General features: G+C 42.4%; 1 protein-coding gene across 1 annotated transcript; it reads right to left on the reverse strand.

The window, feature by feature from the left end:
• Window positions 1-12,072: 12,072 nt before the first annotated feature.
• Window positions 12,073-23,453, reverse strand: TMEM86A (transmembrane protein 86A). Its single transcript, XM_042884476.1, has 3 exons — window positions 23,421-23,453; window positions 23,031-23,295; window positions 12,073-18,906 (listed from the first exon to the last, which is right to left on the reverse strand). The coding sequence occupies exons 1-3, from the start codon at window positions 23,451-23,453 to the stop codon at window positions 18,479-18,481; spliced, it is 726 nt and encodes a 241-aa protein (XP_042740410.1). The 3' UTR covers window positions 12,073-18,478.
• Window positions 23,454-23,479: the final 26 nt, after the last annotated feature.

The following is a 23,479-nucleotide window of genomic DNA, read 5'->3' on the forward strand; positions in this document are numbered from 1 at the left end:
CATGCTAATTAAGTTACAATCAATCACACTATCCAAAAATATCCCCTTTGAAATACCAACATTACTCGTGGTATGTGAAGGAGGCAGTTTTTACAGAAAATTATTCAGTTCCCTGAAACTTTTGCTTTTTTAAATGGAACAGAGGTTTAACCTTGCTTGAAGGCTGGACTGTGAGAGGATTGGCCACTCTGCTGAATTTCTTACTTAAATGGGAAGTCCTGCTAAAGTCAGTGGGGGCGAAGTAATGAAGATAGTTTTCCCCAGAATGTAAGATTACACCAAGATATAGTTCATAATTTAATGATAAGCACTGTAGTGGCAAATTATGCCTCTTCTTCATATTACATTCAAAGGAATTCTGCTTCCTTCTTCTGGACCTTAGTGAAAGATGTGAAAGTAGACTACTGGAAATGTGAAATCTAGATTTAATTAAGGGGCTCACTTAACCCCTAAGTTTATGCTGTTCTCCAGGTGTCTGTGAGCTGACGATACTTCTTGGTTTATGTCAGTCCAAAAGCAATTTAGAAAACTAGTAGCCAGGTAGATTCACTATCAGGGGTAATTAGAGTTGTGTAATTACAACATTTGTCTTTCCAGGTACCTGAAGCAAATGATACAATGCATGTTCAGCCATGCAGAGCCTAGATTTCCCAGCACAGCTTTAACCACTTGTTGCAAAGGATCCCATCAGTGTCTGTCTTCAACTATTTAACGTCCAGTTTTCCTGAACATGTGTGCTATGACAAGATCTATGCGTTTATAACCAAATTCTGAAGCAGTGTGGCAAACTTCATCCTGACTCAGTGTAAGAATTGCATTGTGTTTGCAGTTTAATTAATGAAGGCCTTAATACTACTGTAAGTGTAATTACAAGTGCCTGAAAGTGTGATTCACTTAAAGTGTGTAACTATTAAGATAAGAATATAAGAAGGAATTCTCACCAGGAACAGCTGTGTGTATGCAAAAATCAAACAGATCAACGTGATAGAGATGCTCTAAGGTGGAGATAACTTTAACACTTGATGTTTATGTACAGTTTGCCTAATATACGACAAAGAAAATATTTTTTGGTGACATTTCTAACATCACTATGCTGCTTTCATCAGTTGCCCATCACCTTTTTTAAAAGTTGTGGGATTTGTTCTTTTTCTCCCTTAAGACTGGATTTGTAGTAGGAAAAGTTTGTGCCTAATTTTGGACTGATTGAAATCACAAACTCTAAAGAACTGTGGTGCTTCACAGATGCTGAACTGGGCAAATTTTACTTTGTTATGTAGAATTCTTACTTTATTTGACTGTGTAACTAAAGCACTTGAAAAACAGAAGTTTGTCAGAGGCCACCAATAAATGACTTTAACTATCACTAGTTAAACTATCAGTATGAGAGTGGTCCTCTGTTGGTGCACATAATTTAGGGGGGAAAATAAACAACTGTATGTTTATGTAAATGTAAAAGCTAATACAACAACAGCAACAAAAGAAAAAAAAAGGAAAGAAAGAAAAAAGAAAGAGAATTCTATGCTCAGAGAGCCTTGAGGTTAAATAGTTACTCAAAAGGAAAAGCGTTCTGGTTCCTTTACATCAGAAGACAACACAAAAACAGTTTAAAGCCTGAAGCCATGATTCTTCTCCTATTTGACTACTCGCATTATTCTGCATTAAGCCTAGGAGAATATGTTCTACCCAAATGCACCATATTCCTTATGACCCTTTATGTTCGTAAGAGTGTTCTCTAAAAGCCATTAGTATTAAGGTTGGCACAGCATGCTGCACTTGGACTGCAGTTGGGCTGCAAATTGACTTGGGCTAGGATGATGGTCTTAATTATTTTTGTTTATTTTTTAATGCATTTTGTCTGAGATTGTCAAAGGAGAACAGGAATTTGGACTATTCGTTTGATTCAAAACATGCAGATAATTTTTAATATCACACCCTTCACTCTTTTTATTTAGTATGGCGATCTAACTCGACAGCTATGAGGTAAATGAGCTACAAGGTAGACTAATGAGCAAAAAGCACGATCTGCATTTTCAAAAGTGACTGTTAATTTGAGTACTATAGTCTTTGGCACATACATTTGAAGAACATGAACAGAATTTTGAAAGCCAGTCAATGAATTCATTTGTCCAAGCAGTCCAGATAGTGCCAAACCATTTGACTCAAAACTGTAAGAGGGATTTTTAATAAAAGAATAGACATACAGCTCTCAAAACCATACAGGACTTTACAGGAAATGTGTTTACACACACACATCTGTCAGTTAGGAAGAGACAGAAGTGATGCATAGAATTTTGATGCATAGATACCTCTCCCCGGCACTCATGGAAATGAGTGGTGGTCAGTGCTCACATAAGATGCCCTTTCCAGAATGATTTCAGTTGGGCCCTTTGCAAACATTGTGAGGACTTTACACTTAAATGGCCTGCCTCAGGACAGGGTTTATATGTGTTTACGTTTATTTTAGGAACTGCATTGTCTCAGTGGACAGAATTTGCTGTGTTTATCAAGGTTCCTTTTATTCTAAAACCTTGCAGATTTGACATCTTGAAAAAAGAACAGTTCTGTCTTCACATATGCAAACATAGACCTGCCAGTAAAGTAGCATGTCACAGTTCTCCTTCTGTCACAGAGCCTGCAGAAGTCCTGACGGTCCTCCACCTGGTGGACTTTTCCAGCTCCAACATTTTCTCAGCCTGGCAGGAACCAAACAAGGAAGCTGTGCCATCAGGATACATACTAGAGGATACAAGCAGAGAACACCAAGGATGGACCAAGTGCACCAAGATCCCTGTCTTTAGTACCACTTAACACTGCAGGAGGCTTGCAGGACAGACATATCCTTCCAAGCTGCGAGTGAAGCCGGCGTGGGAAAAGCAATGGAGTTACAGGTAAGACTTGCAATATCCATCTAGCTGGAATTCCCATCTCTTACTGGTCCTTTCTTCTTAAATATACATAATTCTTTTAAATGGTGATCAAATTCATGTTGCACAAAGGAATGTTTAGTTTCAGAACTCTACTTCTTCTTGCTGTGTTTTCAGAGGTGCTGGGAGAAAATAGAGGCCAGCACAAGCTGTGCAGTTCTTTAGTCAAATTAAAGGATTCTGCCATCCTTCTGGCTAGTCCTGAGCTGTTCCCTGAACAGGTATCTTAGGTACAATCATAGCTGTTACTTCCACCACTGATGTTTCTCAGGTATTTTGTTACACAAGTCTAGGTTGGAATATTCTCTGATTTCCATCAAGGATGCTGTAGTCTGAGTGTGGGTGAGGTGGGTAAGTATTATAGCAAATAAACTGTCATAATTATGAAATGCTTGTTTCAAATACAGTGGTACTGAGACAGAATTACAGTTCTTTCAGGTGGCTGGTTTGAATGAGATGAGCAATCAGGTGACAGCAAGCCAAAGTTTAAATAATATTGTCAGAGGTCATGCTTCAAAGATACTAATCAGGTCTTGAGAATTAAAGTATTATGTCATGCTAAGAAATCCCTAGCCAGCTCATTATTCAAGGTAGGAAATTACTTAAATCATCATTGTTTAGGATTTAGGAGTTCTTGATGATGAATTGTGAAATTAGACTTTTTATTCCTAAGATACTCTCAGGTGACAGAGCATGATGCTGACTGCCCTAAGCAGCAGTAAGTCATGTTATGCAGCACTGATTTCTGCAGAGTAGATGGATGTTCAGGCTTGACTGAGGGAAATCTCAGAAGATGACACAGTGACCAATAATAAACATCGTTGTTTCTACTCTCAGTCTTCACTTTGGAACTACATAACCAATCTGTGCTTTGATGCCATATTTCCAAACACAGGAACACCAAAAAATCCCAGAGCCAATGCAGGCTCCAGATAAACTTCTCTGGTATAGAATGGCAATGTGCAGCACTGTAATGAAAAGTAGAAGTCGTACTAGAAACAGACATAGAAAATTGTTTGTGGCAAAGAGGATGGGCATCATCTAATAAGGCATTAGATCTGCCTCTTCTTTTTCTTTGCTCTTATTCACTTTTTACATGAACTATTATTAAATGTTCCCATGTTTGCCCTTTCTCACCTGAAATTGGTGAACAGGTGCTCGTCACTAAGCTGTTGATTGCTGAGGTATTATTGCTTTTTTTCATGTGGCCTGGGTATTAGGAAAATAGCTGGCATTGCTCCTCTTAACCAACTTCAACACTAGTTGTAGAAAGTTTCTTCCTTCAGTCTCCATTGTTCACTTCTTCACGCTTGACTCAACAGACTGAAGAATGACTTCTTTTTCCGATGCAGTCTCTCATTATTTTAATTTTTAAATTTTTTTCTCTTTCTGTCTTGTTTTTCTTCTATCCTTCCTAGGTTTGACCTGACTGTGAGGCTGAAGAGCCACATGGTGGTTTGTGCTGGAACAGCACAGTGCATTCATACATCTTTGTCCATACAAACTAGCTTGCTCCTTAGAGAAATTTTCATTACTGTAATGATCTGGTGGGGATGAGAAGTTTAGAGATCTTTGCATTGTATTTTATACATTGCCTCTTCAGAGTGCTTTTTAAAACTAGCAACCATATTTTTTCATCAGGAAGGAATTATAAACGGCAAGCTGCTATCAGGTTCCTCAAGCCAGAAGAAATCAAGGAGAAAGTGCTTTAATTAAACACACAAAGACTCTGGAAGGGAGGAGCTGAAGTGAAATAATTTTGCCCCAGAAAAGAGCACAGGGATGGTTCCAAACAGGAAAAATCAATACTTAAATCTGCAAATTAATTCTTAGATTTCCTCTGATCAATCACTAATCTCAGCTGGCTTGAGAAAGTCCCAAGAAACTGTGATACTAAAATAGAATTACAGCCAGGATGAAGAAGAGAACTAGCAGACACATTATGATATCCTGAAAAATGATATCAGTACTGCCACACAGTTCATACAGCCACAGAAAAGTCTACAGCAATAAGTACACCATCACAGGCCTGCTCCCAGGAAGGAAATACTTTTTCTGAGTCATTGCCCACAATAACACTAGGGACATTGACCCTCTGGATTCAAAGAAGCTGTGGTACATCTCCAAAGACAAAGGTAAGCACAAAAATTCATGTTAGTGCTGAGGAAAAAGGGTGCTTTTGTACACTAGACTGCAGAGTAAGGTCAGGCCTCCTCTTTGGCTTTGAGCATATCACTAACTTGTTCTCCACCTCAGCTCCCCACCTAGGTAATGAGCACAGGAATTCCTTTTTTGCTGTTCCATCTATTTGATAGCAATTTTCTCAGCTCCAAGCTGCCTTCAACAATATGCACGTGTAGGACATTGTGTAGTAGATTCTATAGATGTTGATTAAAATTTAAGATAGTAGAGCCTGTCCGAAGCTCATAGCTTATCATGTCTTGATGAAACAGACTACTGGCTTTACAAATTATTGTCTGGTAGTGTATTTCCCATCCAACTGGGATTTGTTTCCTAAATGAGAAGGATTCATTCAGAAAAACCAATCTGTCATGTTTAGGAGATTGCATGACAGTCTTGTTGGGCAAGAAACAATAGAAGTCCCTGGAAGTACATGAGGTGTGCTTTTAGCACTCTCACGGGTACTGTGTCAGGTAAATGTGTTTTCCTTTGTTCAGTTGTTCTCTGCTCAGGCCTTATCAGTAATAAGGATATCTCATCAGCAGCAGTCCCAGGCAAAACTGAACAGGCCCCAGTTCATGAAATCAAAACAATAAATGATCTTTCTGCCTGGGCTGCGGGAAAGCAGAATATAGTTACTTGGATTTGTGAGATCCAAGCCCAATTTTTCAGTCTGGCTTATTAATGCATATATTTTGTTTATTATTAAAACAGAAATATAAAACAAGGAAACTATATATTAATATATATTATCAGGCTATGCATATATTTCTTCAGAAGCTATCCACATGCTTCTACTGGTCTTCTAATTCCATCAAGAGCAGTGGGAATTACATTAAAGAAATAGAATAAGTAATAGACTAAAATAAGTAATTGGGTATCAGTGTGCTTATTTTTATTTAATGATCAGGCTTTCTTGATCCATGTCACTAAACCATAGGTATGTTTCTTCTGTTACATGTGCTCCTGTGAAGGAACATACCCAGTTTGGTGGTTGTAGTCATTTTCTTGTGCAGAAGTGCTGTATGCCTGGGTCTTGTTCTAGGCCTGAACAACTTAGGAAACTTCTGCGTATGTAACCAAGCATAAAGGGTAGTGAATGGAGATTGTGTCTTTAGGGTACATTCCCTTGGTAACAACCTGCTTGTCTTCAGGCAGGACAGCAGGACACAAGCAGATGTGAACTGATCTCCTATTCTTCATTCTAAATGGCAAGCTGTTGGTTTTATTTGCAGAAGCTTGAGACATGGTAGAAAAATCTCTGAGGAATAAGGAAGAAATAGAGTTGTTTCCCAAGAATGGGGTCTACTAGGAGAATTTTACCCTACGGTGCTATATTTAGGATGCAGGGAACTTACCTGATGGGGCCTCATTCTAATGCAAAAGAAGATAATAAAGACTTCAGAAAATGTATTTAGATACAGGCTGAAAATAGATGTACAATGGACAATGGAAATTAAATTGCATATGCAGATCCCCATGATTCCCCCTAGAGCATTCTGTTGACTATTAATGCCTCAGAGCAATATCCCTTCCTTTCCAAGATCACCTGGTTTGGTTTATAATTGGGTGTAATTTAATCGTGCATTTCTAAAGCACCGTGGGAGCCAAATATCCCAAAGCACTTTACAACTTAATGGCATTAACAAGAGAAAGCATCAGTATATCCCCATGGAGCAAAAACCTGATACCTTATTTACAGACCGAGAAGCACAAAAATTAATTGCTTGCCTACCATTGCATATTGGCTTGATGGGAGACTGAGGTTTCTGAGTCTTCTTTCTCTTGTTTTTCATTCTGTATTTGTTTACATGGGGAATAGATACATTGGTCCAACGCTGAGGGTAATGTAGTATATTGTTCATTCTTCCTCCCTGAGTGGGGAAAGAAGACCCAGGGCATGAACTGTCAGATCCAAGCTCTTTGGATTTGCACTTACGCAGGAGAAGACTCCCTGTCCTGACGGTGCTGGCCACATGTATGTGTATATTTGCGTATCTGTGTGCAACAGACAGTGTGGTATAAAGCGGTCCACAGCATCTCTATTTCCTTAGCATGGTGTTTTGATCTCAAGATGAAGAGTGTCCCAGCAAGGACTAGCATTGTGCTCCTCACCAACAAACCGTAGCAGGAGTCACAGCAACAACTGCATTGTGAACTGCGCTTCCACTAACAACCCCCATGCAGGAGTTACCCCATGCAAGGGCAATATTAGTATCACGTGTTGCAACAGGTGGCATCTGCCTGCTTACGATCCTAACAACCTACAGCTGTAAGATGACCATAAGTAAGTCAGATCCACAACTGCTGTGCTTCAGTTTGTGTAACTAACAGTAGATTTTATGTATCTAAGTATAGTTTTGCTATTTTTCAAGGCACATGTTCTAACTGTGACTGGCAGTACGCTTCTTTGGATCATTTTGGCTCTTTTGCCTGCACATAAAGTAAGCAATTGCCCAGTTCTGCAGATAAAGGTCCATGGACCACAGTGTTTTTAAGAACTTATCTTCAGATCCAAAAAGCAGCCTGTCTCTGGCGTTGTCTTCCTCTGATATCATTAAGATTTGCCTTCAGTTGTTTGAAAACAGTATTAGATTCCTTAAAATGGCATGTTTGGGCTAGCAGTCTCAAATATCCCCAGCTGACTCAAAAGCAAATATGGCCTTTTCTCAGTCCCTGACCAGCCTTATCCTACACATTTCCAAGCAGTCCAAGCTCTAACAACAGCTTTCTGCTTTTTTCACAAATACTGAAGACTGCACTGGCTAAATCTTCTCATCCTGTGAAATGCCAGCATTTTGCCAACGTTTGCCAACATTTTTACCAGTAAAAATTTCCAAGGCAAAAAGTTAAAAAAAATAAATAAGTTAAAAAATCAGACACTGATAACCTCCCTTCGCTTCCCTGCTTTTCTTCATGCCAGAAATTCCCACCCAGTGAACTTTAAGTCAGGTTGTAACACAGCAGCAGTGTTCCAGTTAGCTCAGACTGGCCACGTGCAACTGAGCATTTACAGGTGCGTGGGGTGATGTTTTACTAACAGTAATGCACAAGCCACACATAGTTTCCCCGTGTCATGATGCTCAAACTTGCAGCTTGCAGACTGTTCTTAGTACAGCCATGCCTGGAAACTACTGTATCCTCTAAGTTTCAGCAGCCCCTATTATGCTCACCCAACTTATGATTAACCAGGGATCAAGGTTAAACACTGGAGAGCAAGAAATCTCCATCCTTTTGTCTGACATGAAACTCTTTCTCCCATTTTCCTTTCTAGAGAAAAGGCCCTTGTGCCTCTGGACCTTGTTGTTATTCTTTACAGGGAATAAGAGAGAGACACTGCCAGACACAGCTTGAAATGAAACTGATACAGCACCAATAATGACGAGCTATATTTGGAAAGATCTTTTAGGGTTATTTTTGTCTGTGATCACTGCTTCTGGACTGCCTGCTGGCAACTGCTGAGGCCCCACTCTGGAGGGTTCCATCTCTCTGCCAGTGGGGAAGTAGCTCGGTGTGGGTCAGTGGAGGGAAAAAAGGATGTGTGCGTGCTGTGTTTCCTGCTCTGATTTTCAAGTACTCATTTGTCTATTTGTGTAGGATATATGTGACACTTTTTTCACTGAAGCCACTACGCACCTATAACACCAAAAGCAGTTATTTGCTCTTTTTTAGGATGCTCCCATATTACTGGGTCTTATGCTTCCCAGGTTCACTGATGCACTCCTCCCTGAAGCCACAGCTTCAAGCCACATCCTACAGCTGGAGGACAGTTTCCTAGTTCCCAAAAGCAGTGGAATCTCTCCCTGGCCTGGCATCACTATCAGCCAAGCTGATGCAAAGAGAACTTTGGCAGTGCTGTTCACTGATGCTAAGGAAAGACAGGCAGATTCGAGGGGCAGAACAGCTTTCTATACCTTTAGAGATCTGATTGCTTGAAAGGACAAACCTGCCTCCCCACACACATCTTGTTGTAAAAAACTGTTACAATAGGAACACACCTCTCCAAAGCGATGCAAAGCAACCTGTTTGTAAGCGGTAGCTGTGGAGCAAGGCTTGCAAAAGCACTGTGTGGGTGAGGTGCTAATTTATATTTGGATTTTTAAATGGCCCTTTGGGTGGAGGTGGGTGGTGGGGAAGCTGATATATCAGATGCTGTAATATCTTATTTCCAGAACCTCCTGAGACTGCTCCTTGTCCTCCTTGACTTACCTGGGCAGACCCTTCGGAGAGTCTCTGACCTGCTAGGGGTTTGTGCAGCTGAGTGAGGTGGGAAGAGCAGATGTCAGAATAAGAAATAGTGGAGTGAAAAGCTGTCTTCAGAAGAGGAGGATTTCACTTAAAATTTAACTTAATTGTAGGTTTATTTCAGAACAGCAGAACTCTATTCTTACTGATTTTCGTTCTGGAAGAGTGGTTCTTACTGCCTGAGGCTGGCTGCTGTCAGCTGGAGGACAGCATTACTTGCTGTGGGTACTTCAGCTGTGAAAGCACTTTGTTAGACTGGGAGCTCCTTCAGACCATGAGGGCATTTTTTAGGGGTTTCAATAGTCTTTATGTAGAGACAGGTTGGCCCAAAACTGAAGGGAGTAAGGAATGATCTAAGAGATGTGCAAATGGGTTCCAGACACTTGTGCTGGAATCTCTGCTGCTGATTTCTCTGCCGATTCCACAGGAGCTAAACCTCTGTTTGTCTCCTCTCTTCTGTAGACTTTTCCATCTCTTTTCTTTACAGAGCTTGCATTCTTCTGCTTAGTCATATTTTCAGTTTTAGCCTTTTTCACTGTATCTGCAAAAACAGTGCATTGCTCCACCTCTGTGGCACAGAGCAGCAGCATCTTACAGCTCTGAAGGGGTGAATCTCATTTTCTACAGCACAGTGCTAAGGTCACAATGTCTATTAGACAAAGTGACTTTCTCAGAACAGTGTTAAACTGAACAAAGGGAAATGAGAATGAAAATGAGATTTTCCAGAACTCGAAGTATCACTTTCTATGAAAGTGGCAATCAGTTGTTTTTGAAAGTTGTTACCAGTTGTTTAGGAGAGCTTTTAAATAGTTCTATGAAGCCACATCGCTAGTGCTTTGTGAGACTTCCACTCCAAATGTAGGGTTGGATGTGGTGGTTGCAGCACTTCTCACTTTCTCTTTTCTTAAAAGAAACGTGATAAAACTCTCTAGGACACAGTGACAGAAAGTTTGCAGAAGTCTAAACACAGGATGTAATTAGCAGAACCTGCTCTGCTTGGTCCAGCATGCAGAACACATTGCTGTGGGCTGCATCGTTTGTTTTTGCTTGTGTGGCTCAAGATGCAGGTGTGCTTGGCTTCTCTAAAGGTCAGTTAAACTAAGTGGTAGAGAGTGGGGCTCCTGATCAGCAGGGCCAATTCTGATGTTTCCGTGTTTCTTCCCTCTAAAGTGGTTTCAGGCAAAACAAAAACAAAAAAAAAAAGAAAGATGTCATTTCTAATACATTTCTGCTAATGAATCTTAACAGTAATAAAAGGTGCCAAATACTGCTGTTTTCCCTTCTACTTATCAGTCTGCTTCACTGGTCAATGAGAATTTTGCTTCTGAGTTCAGGAGGAGAGCTGGATTCTGTCTCCTTATTTGCCATGTCCCCAGATAGCTCAGCAGGAGCTCTGTGATGATGAAAGCTTCATTATGTCAGGCTGTGTATAAACATACCATAACTAATAAATCTGAAGTACTTAAGACCTTAACATTCCAAAAAAGTAAATACAGTCTGCAGCTTTGCAAGTCAGCATGTGAAAGAGCTGGTTGCATAAGGCAAACCCGAGATCCAGAAAGGTCCAGTAACCTCTTTGCTGGTGGGTAGGACTAAAGAATTATAACATGTCAGAACCACTGAAGGATTGACGTAGTCAGATAAATTTATATATATATATATATTAGTTGGTTCTTTTAGTTTATAGTGTTTTTTTCCTGGAGCTTTTCAGGTATAAAAGCTTAATGTGACCAGCCACACTCACATGCTCAGTCCAAGAATACTTTGTCACCTTTGTTCCACCTGCAGCAAGGAAGAAAGTGTGTGGGTACAGAACGCTTCCCCCATGATGCTTCTAAGGTTTTGAAACGAATTGTAAGAGACAGAGAAGTAGCAAAGAAACACCTGATTTCCTTCGCTTCCCTTCGGGCTGCTTTGAAACTTGGTAGTGGTTCTGCCTAATATGATTCATTCTCACATCGGGAATCACTGCACTGAAAAGGGGACAGTGGAAGAATCTATGTTAAGCCTGCGAGCAGATCCATTTAATGGACTGGGGGCGCTTGCTCTGCATTTCTAGGCTATAGATCCTTGAAACCTGTTCCACTGATGACAGATGGCCTGGTTCAGGATTAACGAAACCAAATATCTGTGCCGCTGCATCAAACACAGCTGAGGAAATGGGCAGATTGGCAGAATCTCAATCAGAGAAAGATGTCCATATTAACCTATTTTTCTCCCCTGGAAATTTCTACTTAGGAGAGGAGAAAAAAGAGAATTGTCCATTTGTGTGGGACTTCTGGATAACCTTGGTGAGCAAACTTCTCAGATAATCATTTGCAGCAAGCTGCCTTCTCCCTGGAAGTGTGGACAAATGACCATTGTAGGGGGGACTGGCTGTTGCAGCAAGGAGCCAGTGTCCTTCGGGGCTCTGCACCCCAGGACACTTGGGACGTGCTGTAACACCAGCCAGTTGCCATCAGCACAGTGGTGCCTCATTCATTTGTGCTGGATGTGCTCTATGGGGTGCCTGTAGGTGTGTTTCAGGGTTTCTCCAGATGGGAATACTATATCTGGCTGCGACAGCGCCCTTCTGCTTCAGTGCAGCTCTGGGTAGCTTCAGGGCAGAGCCATGCCACCGAGGGACAGAAGTGGCACAGCACTGCCTGCTACAGAGCTTCAGTAGGCTGCTGTCACAGAAGCAGAAAATGAGCAAAGAGCTGTTACATCTGGACAATAAATATACCCAGTAAATTAATATTTTTAATTGCTGTTACACACAGAAGAAATGAGAAAAAAAAATACATTCCAAACAAAGAATCAAAACAGTAAAATCAGCATAAAAATATGTTAAGAAAAGATCCCAGATCAAGTAGCCGTACTGCTTGTGGTGACCTTTACAATCATGGTAAAGAAAGTAAGTGCTGGAGACTTTCACACATGGCAAAATGCTGACTCCTTGGGGAGAGCAGCTGCTTCGGTCACAACTTTCAGCACACTGTCTGGAACGCAGGGAGAGGGGCCGGAGTAAGAGGCTTACATTGTACAAGACATGGACTTAGTATTCAGGACAGACCAGTCACTCCTGTGGTCTCAGCAAGGCAGAACTACTGCTTACCCAATGGCATCTGTGTTCTTGTTTTGGTTTCTGGTTTGTTTGTTGTTGTTGTTGTTATTGGTTGATTGGGTTGGTTCCTTTGTTTTCAAATGTATTCTTCTTTAATAGTTCCTGCTGGCCTGGCCCTGCCCACGCAGTAGGCCTGGAACAAGATGTCCCTGCTGAATTGGGAATGAGATTTGGTCCAGCAGAAGCCTGCAGGAGTGATGTCTAAGTCCATGTGCTTGTACTGACTTGGTGCTCTCATGCAATGGGCTGGATTTGATTTCTTGATTTTTGGCTGTCAGGAAAAGATTTCTTCTATTTCCTGACGTTGTCTGTCCCCACATGGGACCAGTCGTTGCTCCCACTGCAATCTTGGCAGCTTGGTCCCTGCATCCCTCTGACATGAGATTGACTGTGGGAGTCTGCAGTGGGCCTTATGCTTCAGCCTTCCTTTTGAGCCTCATACCACTCCAGTGGCTCATCCTACAGCAGCATAGTGTCACCACAAAAAACAGTACAAGCCACAGAAATTTTGGCATTCCTGCCAACTGGCCACCTTCTTTAATTTGTGATCTATCTAGAGTCGTATATTTTTATTTTTTACAATAAGAGCAAAAATAAAATAACATTAAGAACATTTCCTCCAAACTAAGAAAACTAAAATCCATCATATGCTGTAAAGAAACAATGAAAATTTGCATTGTGTTTGCTTCTGAGTTCATATTAAGATAAGATTTTACTGCAGCTGCTTCAAAATTATGGTCCATTTCACATGTACACAGTTCACATTCCTGGGTAACATGTCACTTCCATTTGTGTTATACAGCAACTAGTGCTACCAGAACCAAGTCATTTCTAGCTGTAGTCCAGATCTGAATCCAGTGAACTGTGGCATTTTTATAGTCATTGAGTACATGGTGATGGTTTAGAGCTGTATTTTTAGATGTCTTTTTGTTCTGGGCCCTCGGATTGATGGCACAAGTGCTTCCTTCACTATAGAACCTGCTACTACTTTGTTTCAGGTTAAAAGGAAATAATTCAAAGAGGATGTGTCGACCTTACTGATTCTATCAAGGCCTTCCCTCTCTGCTGATATTAAAGCCAGTAAACTTAGAATCACAGTATTAAACATCCCTTTTTAAGTTGTATCCTGAAACCTAGCTGACCTTCTGCAGGTTGAACGTTAAACAGAGTGACTTCGTTTTCTGTTCCAATCTTTTCAACAGCCGTTGCAGTCTGTAAGAGCACTGTGTTTTGGCTGGATTAGATTCATTCTAGCTAACAGATAGGGTTGAGACTGGATTGCAAAATTTGGATGCACAATTCACATCTAAGAATTTGGTTGAGGCTTTTAGATAAACTAAAATCCATTTGCAAAACTGAGATTAGAGTTCAGACTTTTAAGCTAAAACCTCCACAGAGTTCAAGTGTAGCTGAGCCTATCCTGTTTGACAGTATGAATAAATATGTTTCATTTGCTTTCAGCCTAATGCAAATCAAAAAGGCAGTAACACATTCCATGCTTCTGCAGATGCCTAGAAGTATTTTTATCACTACAGTACATTAATATTTGAGACATATAGCACTTTACATCTTCTGAGTGCTGTATAAGCATTAATCCTTACAGCATTTTTGTGAGGTAGGTAAGTGCTAATACCACAATTTCCAAAATGGGATGAGAACAGACACACAGGTCCTGGTCCTGGCTGTTACAACCTGGCAGAGCGCTGGCCTTCCTACACTCATGCCTACTTACATCAGATGAGGATCTGGCTGCAAAAAAAACTGTGACTTACCCAAGGCCACAACAGCAGCAAGCATGGATAAAAGGCAGGAGAAGGACCTGGGAGGAACATGATTATGCTACTGTTGAGTAAAAAGTCCATTTGTATACAGAACCCAAGCAGTGAGAACAAGGCACCTGCCACTAAGCTTTGCACTTGCTGTTTGTGTTGATCTGCTTCTTCCAGACCAGCTCCCAACATTAACATGGCAGTAAGATGAAAACTTACAGGTGTCAGTGTCAAACTATGGCACAAAAAAACTTGGAAGAATCACTAAGTAGAATCTGCAAAGTTTGTCTCCGGAGTTCTAAATATGTATGTAGAAATAAATCTATTCTCTGCATGATTACAGTATGAAAGTTTCAGCAATCTATTTAAAAGCTAGAGTAATTCTTAAAACAATCAGTCTTACAGTTGCCTCAGTGTGAAGGAGTAAGAAGCCAAGTATTAAGCATGAGTATGTAGGCAGCAGAAGAGTAAAGCTGTTTATATCCTCTGGCTTTGTTCTCCTCAACCTGCCATTTCTAAATTAGCTTCACCCTGTTGACGTCAGTGTAACTTTCACAGCCTGATACGTTATTAGCATTTAAAACCCCACTGCAATAGGAATGCTTCTTCAGCTTCAGTGGGTGTTCTGTGTGAGCAAGGACAAAGGAGGATCTACCACCAGGAAGAGAAGTTCAGCTGAAATGTATTTTCCATATATCCAATTAAAGACCTAAAGATAACTATGATCTAATACAAGAGAACAAGAGTAATTGTACCATGTGCATAGCCTCAAGCAGCTTTAGATGGGAACTGCAGAGGAACCTTTGAGAACAGCATTGTGTAAAGAAACACCTCAGAACTTAAGCCCTGGAGCTGATACTGTTGGGGCCACCAGGCATGCTGCACCATTGGGGTGCTTCACTCCCTCTGTAGTGTCCCTGGGGTGAAGAGTGGGTGTTTCTTAAACACTGCACTCCTGATAAGAAGAATGGCTCAATGCAGTTTTACAGTGCAGAGACGCACAAATGACAGGCAGTGTCACAGACAATCATGTGCTTCCCACTTTCTGTTTGTTCCCTTTCATAATGAAGACTGCCTTTGCTTGGGTTAAGAGAAGAGTTTTAATCCCAAGAAAAGGTATTCAGCAGAATGCGAGCAACTGTTCAGTGTTTCTCAGGGTTTCAGAAACTCTGAAAACTGTGTCAAATGAGTGTCCTCATTTGGCCTCAGGTGGGCCCTTCCTAGCAGGAAGGACACCTTCCAGGAAAATGGTCTCGTTCAAGTAATAAGGATGAAAAGTAGAGAATGCAAAGCAGGAGAGAGAGATTTTGGAGATTAAGAGCCTTTGCTGGCTCTTAGTCAGGCAGGACTCTTCTGTGCTTTGTAAGCTGAGGGCTCTACCTCATGTTCCTGGGCAAGCCAATGCTGATGCTTCAAAAGCTGCATCTCAGCCAGCCACTGATGGTAAGGGGACAACAGCCCACTTGGGTGACACGTGTTTCTGCCGTCCTAATTAAAGCCATCCACACACCTCTGTATCCAGAAGCTGCACTTCTGACAGCCAGAGAAGAAGAGAGAGCAGGTCTCCAACTTACACTTAAAAGGTCCTTTTTTGCAAGTGTACAGTGCCTGAAAGTGGAGCAGGATGGCAAAGAAAGCCAAGAAGAAGAAGCATGCAGAAATGCAAATCAGCTGTCTTCTGTAAACTGAAGATTGCTCATTTTTAAAGAGAAAGAAAGAGATAATGGTTCGGATTGAAATTCTAACTTTTAAATCAAAGAATCACAGAATGGCTGAGGTTGGAAGAGACTGCTTGAGGTCATCTGGGAAGCTCAGGGTGCAGGGAGTTTCTCTGAAGAACTGCCAGAATAAGGATTGAGTGTACTGAACTGACCCAGACTGAAACATGCTCTGATGTGCTGGAAGAATGGTGGGGTTCACCCCAAATGCTTACATTTTCTCTTGGCAGTCTTCTGCAGAAAGCGATTTGCAAGCAGTTAAGCTTAGTAACAGCAGCTGATATCTGCAAAGAGCTGCACTGCAGGGTTCAAGCTGCGGCCAGGAGATAAGCAATGCTGATGAATGAAGATGTTTTATGGTTCTAAATTCCCTTAGCAGTTTACTCCAGGCAGACCCCAGCACACTGGTGAATGAATACTGACAGTATTACACAACAGCATTAAAGGGAAGAGATTAAACTGGACTGTGCTATTTAGAATTCTTTCCCTCTCAACAACGCAGCTGACCTTTCTGATCTCTCTGAAAAGCAGTAGATGATTCCATGGGGTCAGGATGGTTAACCTAGATTTTTGTAATACTGGTTGCATTGGCGCAGATGCACCAACTGTGGGGAGGCAATGCCTGTTCTACACCCAGTCCCAACACAGAAGGCTGGAGAGGAACAGGAGAGCCACTTAACACCTCTCAGCACCAACAGAAAAGCTAAGGATGTTTCCTCAGCTGCCCCTGACCCCAGCTGCCCTCCTTGGAAAGAGGAATTCCTGCTCTGTTGATGGTGCCAGGGACTCAGTGACAGGCTTTTGCCTGGAATGTTCTGAGCATGCGAGGTATGGCGACCGTGGTGGTTTTCAACCCACGAGGACAATCTGGAAGCTGCCCCTCCTGTTCACTCTGCCATACAAAAGTATGCAAGGGTTTATTAGGACCTGCATGGATTTGGGTCATCCCTTTTTGGCCAGAGATTGAAGATATGCAGGAACCCTTAGAAACTTCCTTTGCAGCTGAATGAGCTTGTTGTGTCTTTAAAACAACTAGGAGAGCATCTCCACCCATAGTAACAACCTTAGGATGGTCAGAGGGAAAGAGCAGGTTGGACAGAGATTCAAATGGAAATGTAGCTTGCTGTCAGATGTCCTAAATAAGAGGAGAAAATAAAATCAGTCGTATTTAGAAAAAAAAAAAAAAAAAAACAGGGCAACATCTTTCTCATCTTTTTAAGAGAGTGAAGTCAGAAGTAATCTTGCTTCAGCAGATGGGCAGAAAAACCAAGTAAAGAATTTGGGTCAGAATTAAACAGGCTTTCCTGCATTCCTGCTGTGAGTTCAAGAAGGAAGCGGCAGGCACTTTGAACACAGAGAACTGTGCTTTTCAGGATGCTCTGCTAAAAAAGGGTCTCCAAACACAAGTGCTGCAAAGCTGAACATCTGCCACCAGCTGGCAAAACATGACAACGATCTACAGTCAAAATCAGGGCCCCGACTAACCAGTTCAGACATGGGAAATGCTCACACATTCAGAAAAGGCGCTGCAAGCAGCAGGACAGGAAAGTTTCATGAGTATATGGAATGTTATTTGTTAGAATACTGAGAAAGAAAGCTGTAAATGTTAGATTCCTATCTGCTGTTCCACAGACAAATAGGACACACGTTAGTAACATACACCCTCCAACTCCTGCTACAGAAACCAAAGATCCTCGTGTGCCCATGCTGTCACTGATGGCTGCTGACACTGTGTGATTGTACAAATGTAGCAGAGGAGAATGCACTGGTTTGTCTACCTGGATGACCCTAAAAGCCCACCAAGCTACAATTTCTGCTGCACGTGGCAATGCTGGCAGCTGTCCATAGACCTGCTCTAGAGCTTTGATCAGCAGCTATCGAGGCACACAAGCACTTCATCTCTGTGTACCTCACACTGGGCTCTCTGCTCGGTGTTTGGCTCTCATTCAGGTTCTGCTAGGGGCTGCCCAACATACTGCTGTTGACTCCAAAGCTCAGCTCTCATCTGAATGTGATGTTTTTACTATAGCTACAGGCTTCCTTTCAGCAGAGGCTCAAATAGCTCCAGTTTGTGTACTGAATTTGTAATGCACAAGAACAGGCTAACTTAAACACTGGTTAAACTCATTTTTACCTATGGCTTTAGCAGAGTCTGTGCCTGTCTGCCTACAATTGAAAGCAAGTCTCCTAGCACAGTGTGTGGCCAAACTTGTCCATTGCACCTCCTATTCCCAGACATTCAGCATCAGTTTCAAGACTAACAAATAAAGTGCAGTAGTACAGCACTTCCAAGGTGGAAAAATTGGATGAGCAGCTACTGCAGGGACAATCTTAAGCTTTCCAACATGGACTCCACACTGAAGTAAGCTATATTCAGAGAAAGCCATTGAAAATAAAGCCCTAAGGGTAATGCTTCAAAGAAGCAAAATCAACATCACCAATATGCCTAGAGAAATGGAGATCTCTCTCAGGGGTGAATGCAGCTACAGCACCTGAGATATAACCCATACTGTTCACAGACTGTCGGCACTCCACCTAGCTCCTCTTTTTGAAGTCCTCTTCATCTCTGCTCTCTACAGCTGACAGTGCAATAAGCATTTGAGCTGCATAGTAAGTAGCCATGATGATAACACGCGAGTAGGGTACGGGAAAGCAGAACTTGTTAACTGCGATGGTCAGATCTGACACCATGAAAAGCATTGCTCCAATGCAGGCCGAGAGCTTGGTCCACGTCCAGAGGTCATTGCACAGCTGCATGCCAGCGACCGCTCGCCAGCCCATGAAGCCAATCAAGGCGATGTAGACAGCTACCAGGTAGGTGAATGGGCCCGAGAGGTAGGAGTACAGGAAGGCATAACAGGAGCTGGAAATGAGGCCCATCATCAAGCCGGCTTTCAGGTCCAAAGGCTTCATGCCAAAGGCTGAGGAGTACAGGATGTGTGTGATGGCGAACATCAGCAGACCTGGAAAGAGGCATTGACAGTGACTGCAGTCAGTAGCAAAAGAAAACATGGATACATTGGATTTGAAATATACAGAAGCTACTCCAGGTATAGATGTCCTTGTTGTGTTACAACCCTCATTTGATTTAATCAGATACCCCACTGAGCACTTGGGGCCATTTTAATTTTAAAAAGTTTGCACAGATCGACTTTAGCACCAGGTTCCTGCCCTAAGAAAGAGTTTCAGTACTTCTACAGCTGCAGCTGAGAACGACTCTGTTGTGATGCACAACTTTTTGCCAAGAGGCTGGGTAAGCCAAGCTGCTGCAGAAAGAACAAAGCCTGTTTCTCAGATGATGCCTTTACTGCTTTGGACAGAAAGGTGAGGGCAAGGCAGAGCAAAGGTAATCTCCTCTAATTATCTATCATCTGAACCATTTCACTCCTAGGTCAAATGGAACAGGAACGTTGGAATCAGAGCCATGTCAGAACAAAATGTGATAAGATAGTGATCCTTCTCAATCTAGATAGAAAATCTAACCATAGTTAGCCCCAAACCCAAAAGAACTCAGGGACTGCATCTGGCTTTTACTCATTTCTGCTCATAGCTAGGAGAGACCTAAGCAGCTGACATATTTCAGGGACTACACCAATAAGATCTGCCAACAGTGTTATGGCTATTTGCAAGATTCATATGAACCTTAGCTGGAATCAATCAGTGAAAATAAAATGCTGGCTTCCCTTTGAAGTGCAACACGCCTGAGAAATCCCAGATGGAAGGTACCACCCTTGTGTTAATCACTTGCCATTAACCCATTTGACAAAAAATGTCACCATGTTTTGGTAGTAGCCATGTTGCTGGCTACTACTTGCACATAGTAGGCCCCAAACCCATGTTCGGTGCAGCTAAAGGCTGTTCTACTTTACTTGGGCAGGGTTAATTACAGTGCCAGGATGTTTTCATGCAGCTTTAATGTACAGAATGGAGAAAATGATCTGGGAAGCTAAGACCTACAGCAGGACACCTGTTTGCATTTTAAAGCCCAGTGCTGTAGTACAAAGGGGAACTGCTAAATCCTGCTGCTGGCAGATATCTCCTCATCCCAGTACTCTCTGAGGCAGATAAAAGGAGAAGCATCTCCCAGCCTTTGGGATCAACATCCATTTAGCCATCATGGCATGAGAGGGGAACACACAGGAGGGAGAGGGCTAGTGAGGATTTAGTCTGCAAGGGGAGGAAATGGACAGTGGGAAGGAAAAGGAATTGCAAAGAAGGGCAACAAAAAGTTGATATTTCAGAGGTTTCATGAGTGCAGCACTGAGAGAGGAGGGATTTAGGATGAGAAATGTTTATAATGCAGGAAAGGTTAGAGCCATGGAGTGGTCAGGAGGGGAAGGTTACTTCGTCCTAGCTATGAGGAGTGATTTCTCCTTCAGTGGCATTGTGTAGAAAGTGCTGGAATGGGGAACTGAAGAATGAGTTGTCCTTCATGTAGGCAGCCAGCAGCAAGGCAGAGGAGGACAAGATACAGCAGCCAAGCAGAAGCCCAGAAAGGCAGGAGGAGTTCTGTGATATATGGTGAGGTCACAAGAGAGTCAGCTCTGAGGTTTGCTCATTCAGAGCCCACAAATAAAGCCAAGAACCAGGGAAACCTGTCAGAGATGTGCATGGAGCAGGGTGCAATTTGCTTGCATTTCTCAGCCTTTGGCTCAGCCCTCCAGTCTCACCAGGCAGATCAGCCTTTTCTATCTATCATCTGCTTCCTTCCGCTCTCTGCCTTATTCTGGGCCAGTTAGATGGAATCACAGAGCCCAGGTTTCCTTCCCACTTCCCCTGCCCTGGAGTTTCTGCTCAGGCTGGCAGTGAGTCCTTTCTGTTAGCCTCCATCTTCTCTACTGAATGCATAATTGTTTCTGTGCTCCCATTATCAAAGGACATGGGTGTTAACACTGTGAAGTATCTTCCACATGCAGGAAGACACCAGTCAGAAAATAGCTTGCTATTTGTAGACTGAAACAGCAAAAATGAAAGGTGAAGTGTGCCAGGAGTAGGTTCCCAGGCTCTCACCTCCCTGTAAAATAATGAACAAATGTCTTTTTATAAACTCATTGTCTCAAAAGCTATTCAACTCAACTCAGATCTCAACCTTTTTTTCTGCCTGAAAGCCATAGAAATTGAAGAGAAAATACATTATTCTCTAGTAATTCCTTTTATTCCCCTGAAATTTGAAATTCCCACAAGGGTTGATGTCAAAAGTTTGAATGTTGTCAGTTGTCAACAACAGCAGCTTGCTGTGTTTAGGAGAAAATACCTTCTGCAGGAAAGGATAAGTGGGGTGGTGCACTTTATTTGCTGACAGCTGAAATGCAAGTGTTAACACTTCACTACAGAAGGCAGTAGCTCATATTAGTACAGACTGAGGCAGACAAGAGAAAGCCAGAGATCCAGGCTGAGGTTCTTAAAATGCTCCAAGAGAGCTAAGCAAGCATTCTCATTAAGTCAAGAAGAAAAATCAGTCAAAACCCACAAATTGGGTAAAAATTCCAGCTGATTTGCAGATTAAAACACTTGAACTCAATACTGAATTGCTGTGACAGGTTGGCCTTCCTCTATCATTAAATCAAAGAAGTGACTCAGAGATATCCCAACTACGTGGGAATGGGGAACTTATGCACAGCCCATGTACAAAAACGGTCACGGTGAGAATCAGGTCTTGAATGTTTTCCAAGCCACAGCTCAAGAAGCAATGACAGGAGGCAAAACAGAAGCATGGGCAGCTGGGCCAGGGTAACTTGTGCTGAGCCGTGCATTCCTGTTAAGAGGAGGCCTGTCAGTGGGAACGCCAACACTCAGCACAGTGTGGATGGCAACCCAAGAGATAGTCGGAGCTTCTCAGCAACATGCCCACAGTTCAGCCAAACAGATCCAGTCCCCAGGGCCTAATCTACACCCCACCAAAATCTTTAGAGTTTTTACAGGAAGTTTTAATAAGATTTGGATAAACCCTTGGGAAGCAGGATTAAAACCAGATTCAAAGCGTTTGGCTTTTCATATCTAGCATTTCACATACTTTCCTCTCATAAAGAAAGCAGAGCTTGTGGGAATTCCAGAATAGAACTAAATACTGACTTCATACAAGGAGCAAAAAATAAGCCTTTGACGTTCATAGAAGTCAGAAAAGTTCCCCTATCTCATCACATTTTCCAGTGGGACAGTCAGCAGCTAGCTAATGGTGGGTGTTAAATGAGATCCCTCTGCTGGTGAAGTTGACTTCAAAAACGCCACTGATGCAGTGAAGTGAAGGACTTAAATGCTGCTGATTTCTTATGACAGTCTAAGGCCATGTCAAGTGTTGCTGCAGGCAGACTCAATGTGGCTTTAGATCATTAATCTAAGCCATTATCTTCTAGTTTGCAAAACAGTGAAATAAAATAAGTTTGTTTTGCTCTGAGACATGTAGATCTTTCTGTAGAGATGACAGGGTGTCATGGTAGGGTTTGCCCTTGATTCCCCATAATTTATATGTCTTGCAAAACCAGCTCCCATGTTTTTACAACAGGCTGCATGATTCATGCTGATGAACCTGAAAGTAGGACAAGATTTCTAATGATTTGCTCTCTGACATCCATTTAAACACCTCCCCCTGGCTGTGGGCTTGTCTTCTGCAACTTAAGGATCCTCTCTACCTTCTGTCCACTGAGGGCCTTGGCATCGTGTGTCTTACTTCTGCATCCTTGCAGAGGAGGACTGACAGATCTCCCCGCAGAGAGACAGGAGGTAGATACTTCCTGCAGCTTCATGGGAGATGCTGAGTGCTGTGAGTTTCCTCCTCTTCCCGGGACATTCTGCCCATTCCACTTTCCCAGCTCCAGCCAGATGAGACACTGCAAACACGTGCCGAGAAGCCAAACCTGTCTTAATGACCTCTCTGACTTCAGGACACCTCAAGAGAAGCTCAGGAGTCTCATCCATGCTATGACTCCTCTAACTGCAATGGATTTTACTCTAGGGATGACTGTCTCACACTACGAGGCATTTAAGCTGTACATGAGCAAACAAAACGTGTGGCAAGGAACTCACTATTAAATCAACAGACTAACAGCTGGGCACTGTGGTAACCCTTCAGGACTCACACCATACTCACCATGAATGAAGTAGCCCTGCTCCTGCCAGATGAGGAAGGCATCTCCCACTGCTGAGAATATCAGTCCTGCTAGGATGCGGCTGGCGCTCCGATGTGCCACTAAAAAATTAATTCCATGAGCCAGAAGGAAAACCCACAGGCAGAAGATGGGCAAACATTTGATGAGGGCACTGAACCAGGAAGGGCTGGAAGTTGGCAGCCAGAGGACAAAATAGACACAAGTTGCTTTAAAGAAGGGCACAAGTTTGGGGCCTTCACTCTTCACCTACAGAAACAAACATTGAAAAAAGAGAAATCAACAGAACCATCAGAAGCATCAATAGACTGAACTGCAACCATCTCCTCTGCTCTGAAAGCTTTTCTTTCTTAGTCAGCCAGCAGCATTTCTACCCCAGAAAAAGGCTGCTTGAACTTAATTGTCATCTTCAACGTAGATCTTTGTAAACCTC

Source organism: Lagopus leucura, unplaced genomic scaffold (assembly GCF_019238085.1).
Source record: "Lagopus leucura isolate 7727_CA_CO unplaced genomic scaffold, USGS_WTPT01 Super-Scaffold_100044, whole genome shotgun sequence".
Taxonomy (NCBI): domain Eukaryota; kingdom Metazoa; phylum Chordata; class Aves; order Galliformes; family Phasianidae; genus Lagopus; species Lagopus leucura.

Excerpts from the sequence above, each read along its gene's own strand:
- TMEM86A (XM_042884476.1), bottom strand. The coding sequence starts at position 23,453 with ATGACAATTAAGTTCAAGCAGCCTTTTTCTGGG. Across the intron at positions 23,296-23,420 it reads TCAAGCAGCCTTTTTCTGGG|GTGAAGAGTGAAGGCCCCAA; the intron begins GTAGAAATGCTG and ends TTGTTTCTGTAG. Across the intron at positions 18,907-23,030 it reads GCAGGGCTACTTCATTCATG|GTCTGCTGATGTTCGCCATC; the intron begins GTGAGTATGGTG and ends GCCTCTTTCCAG.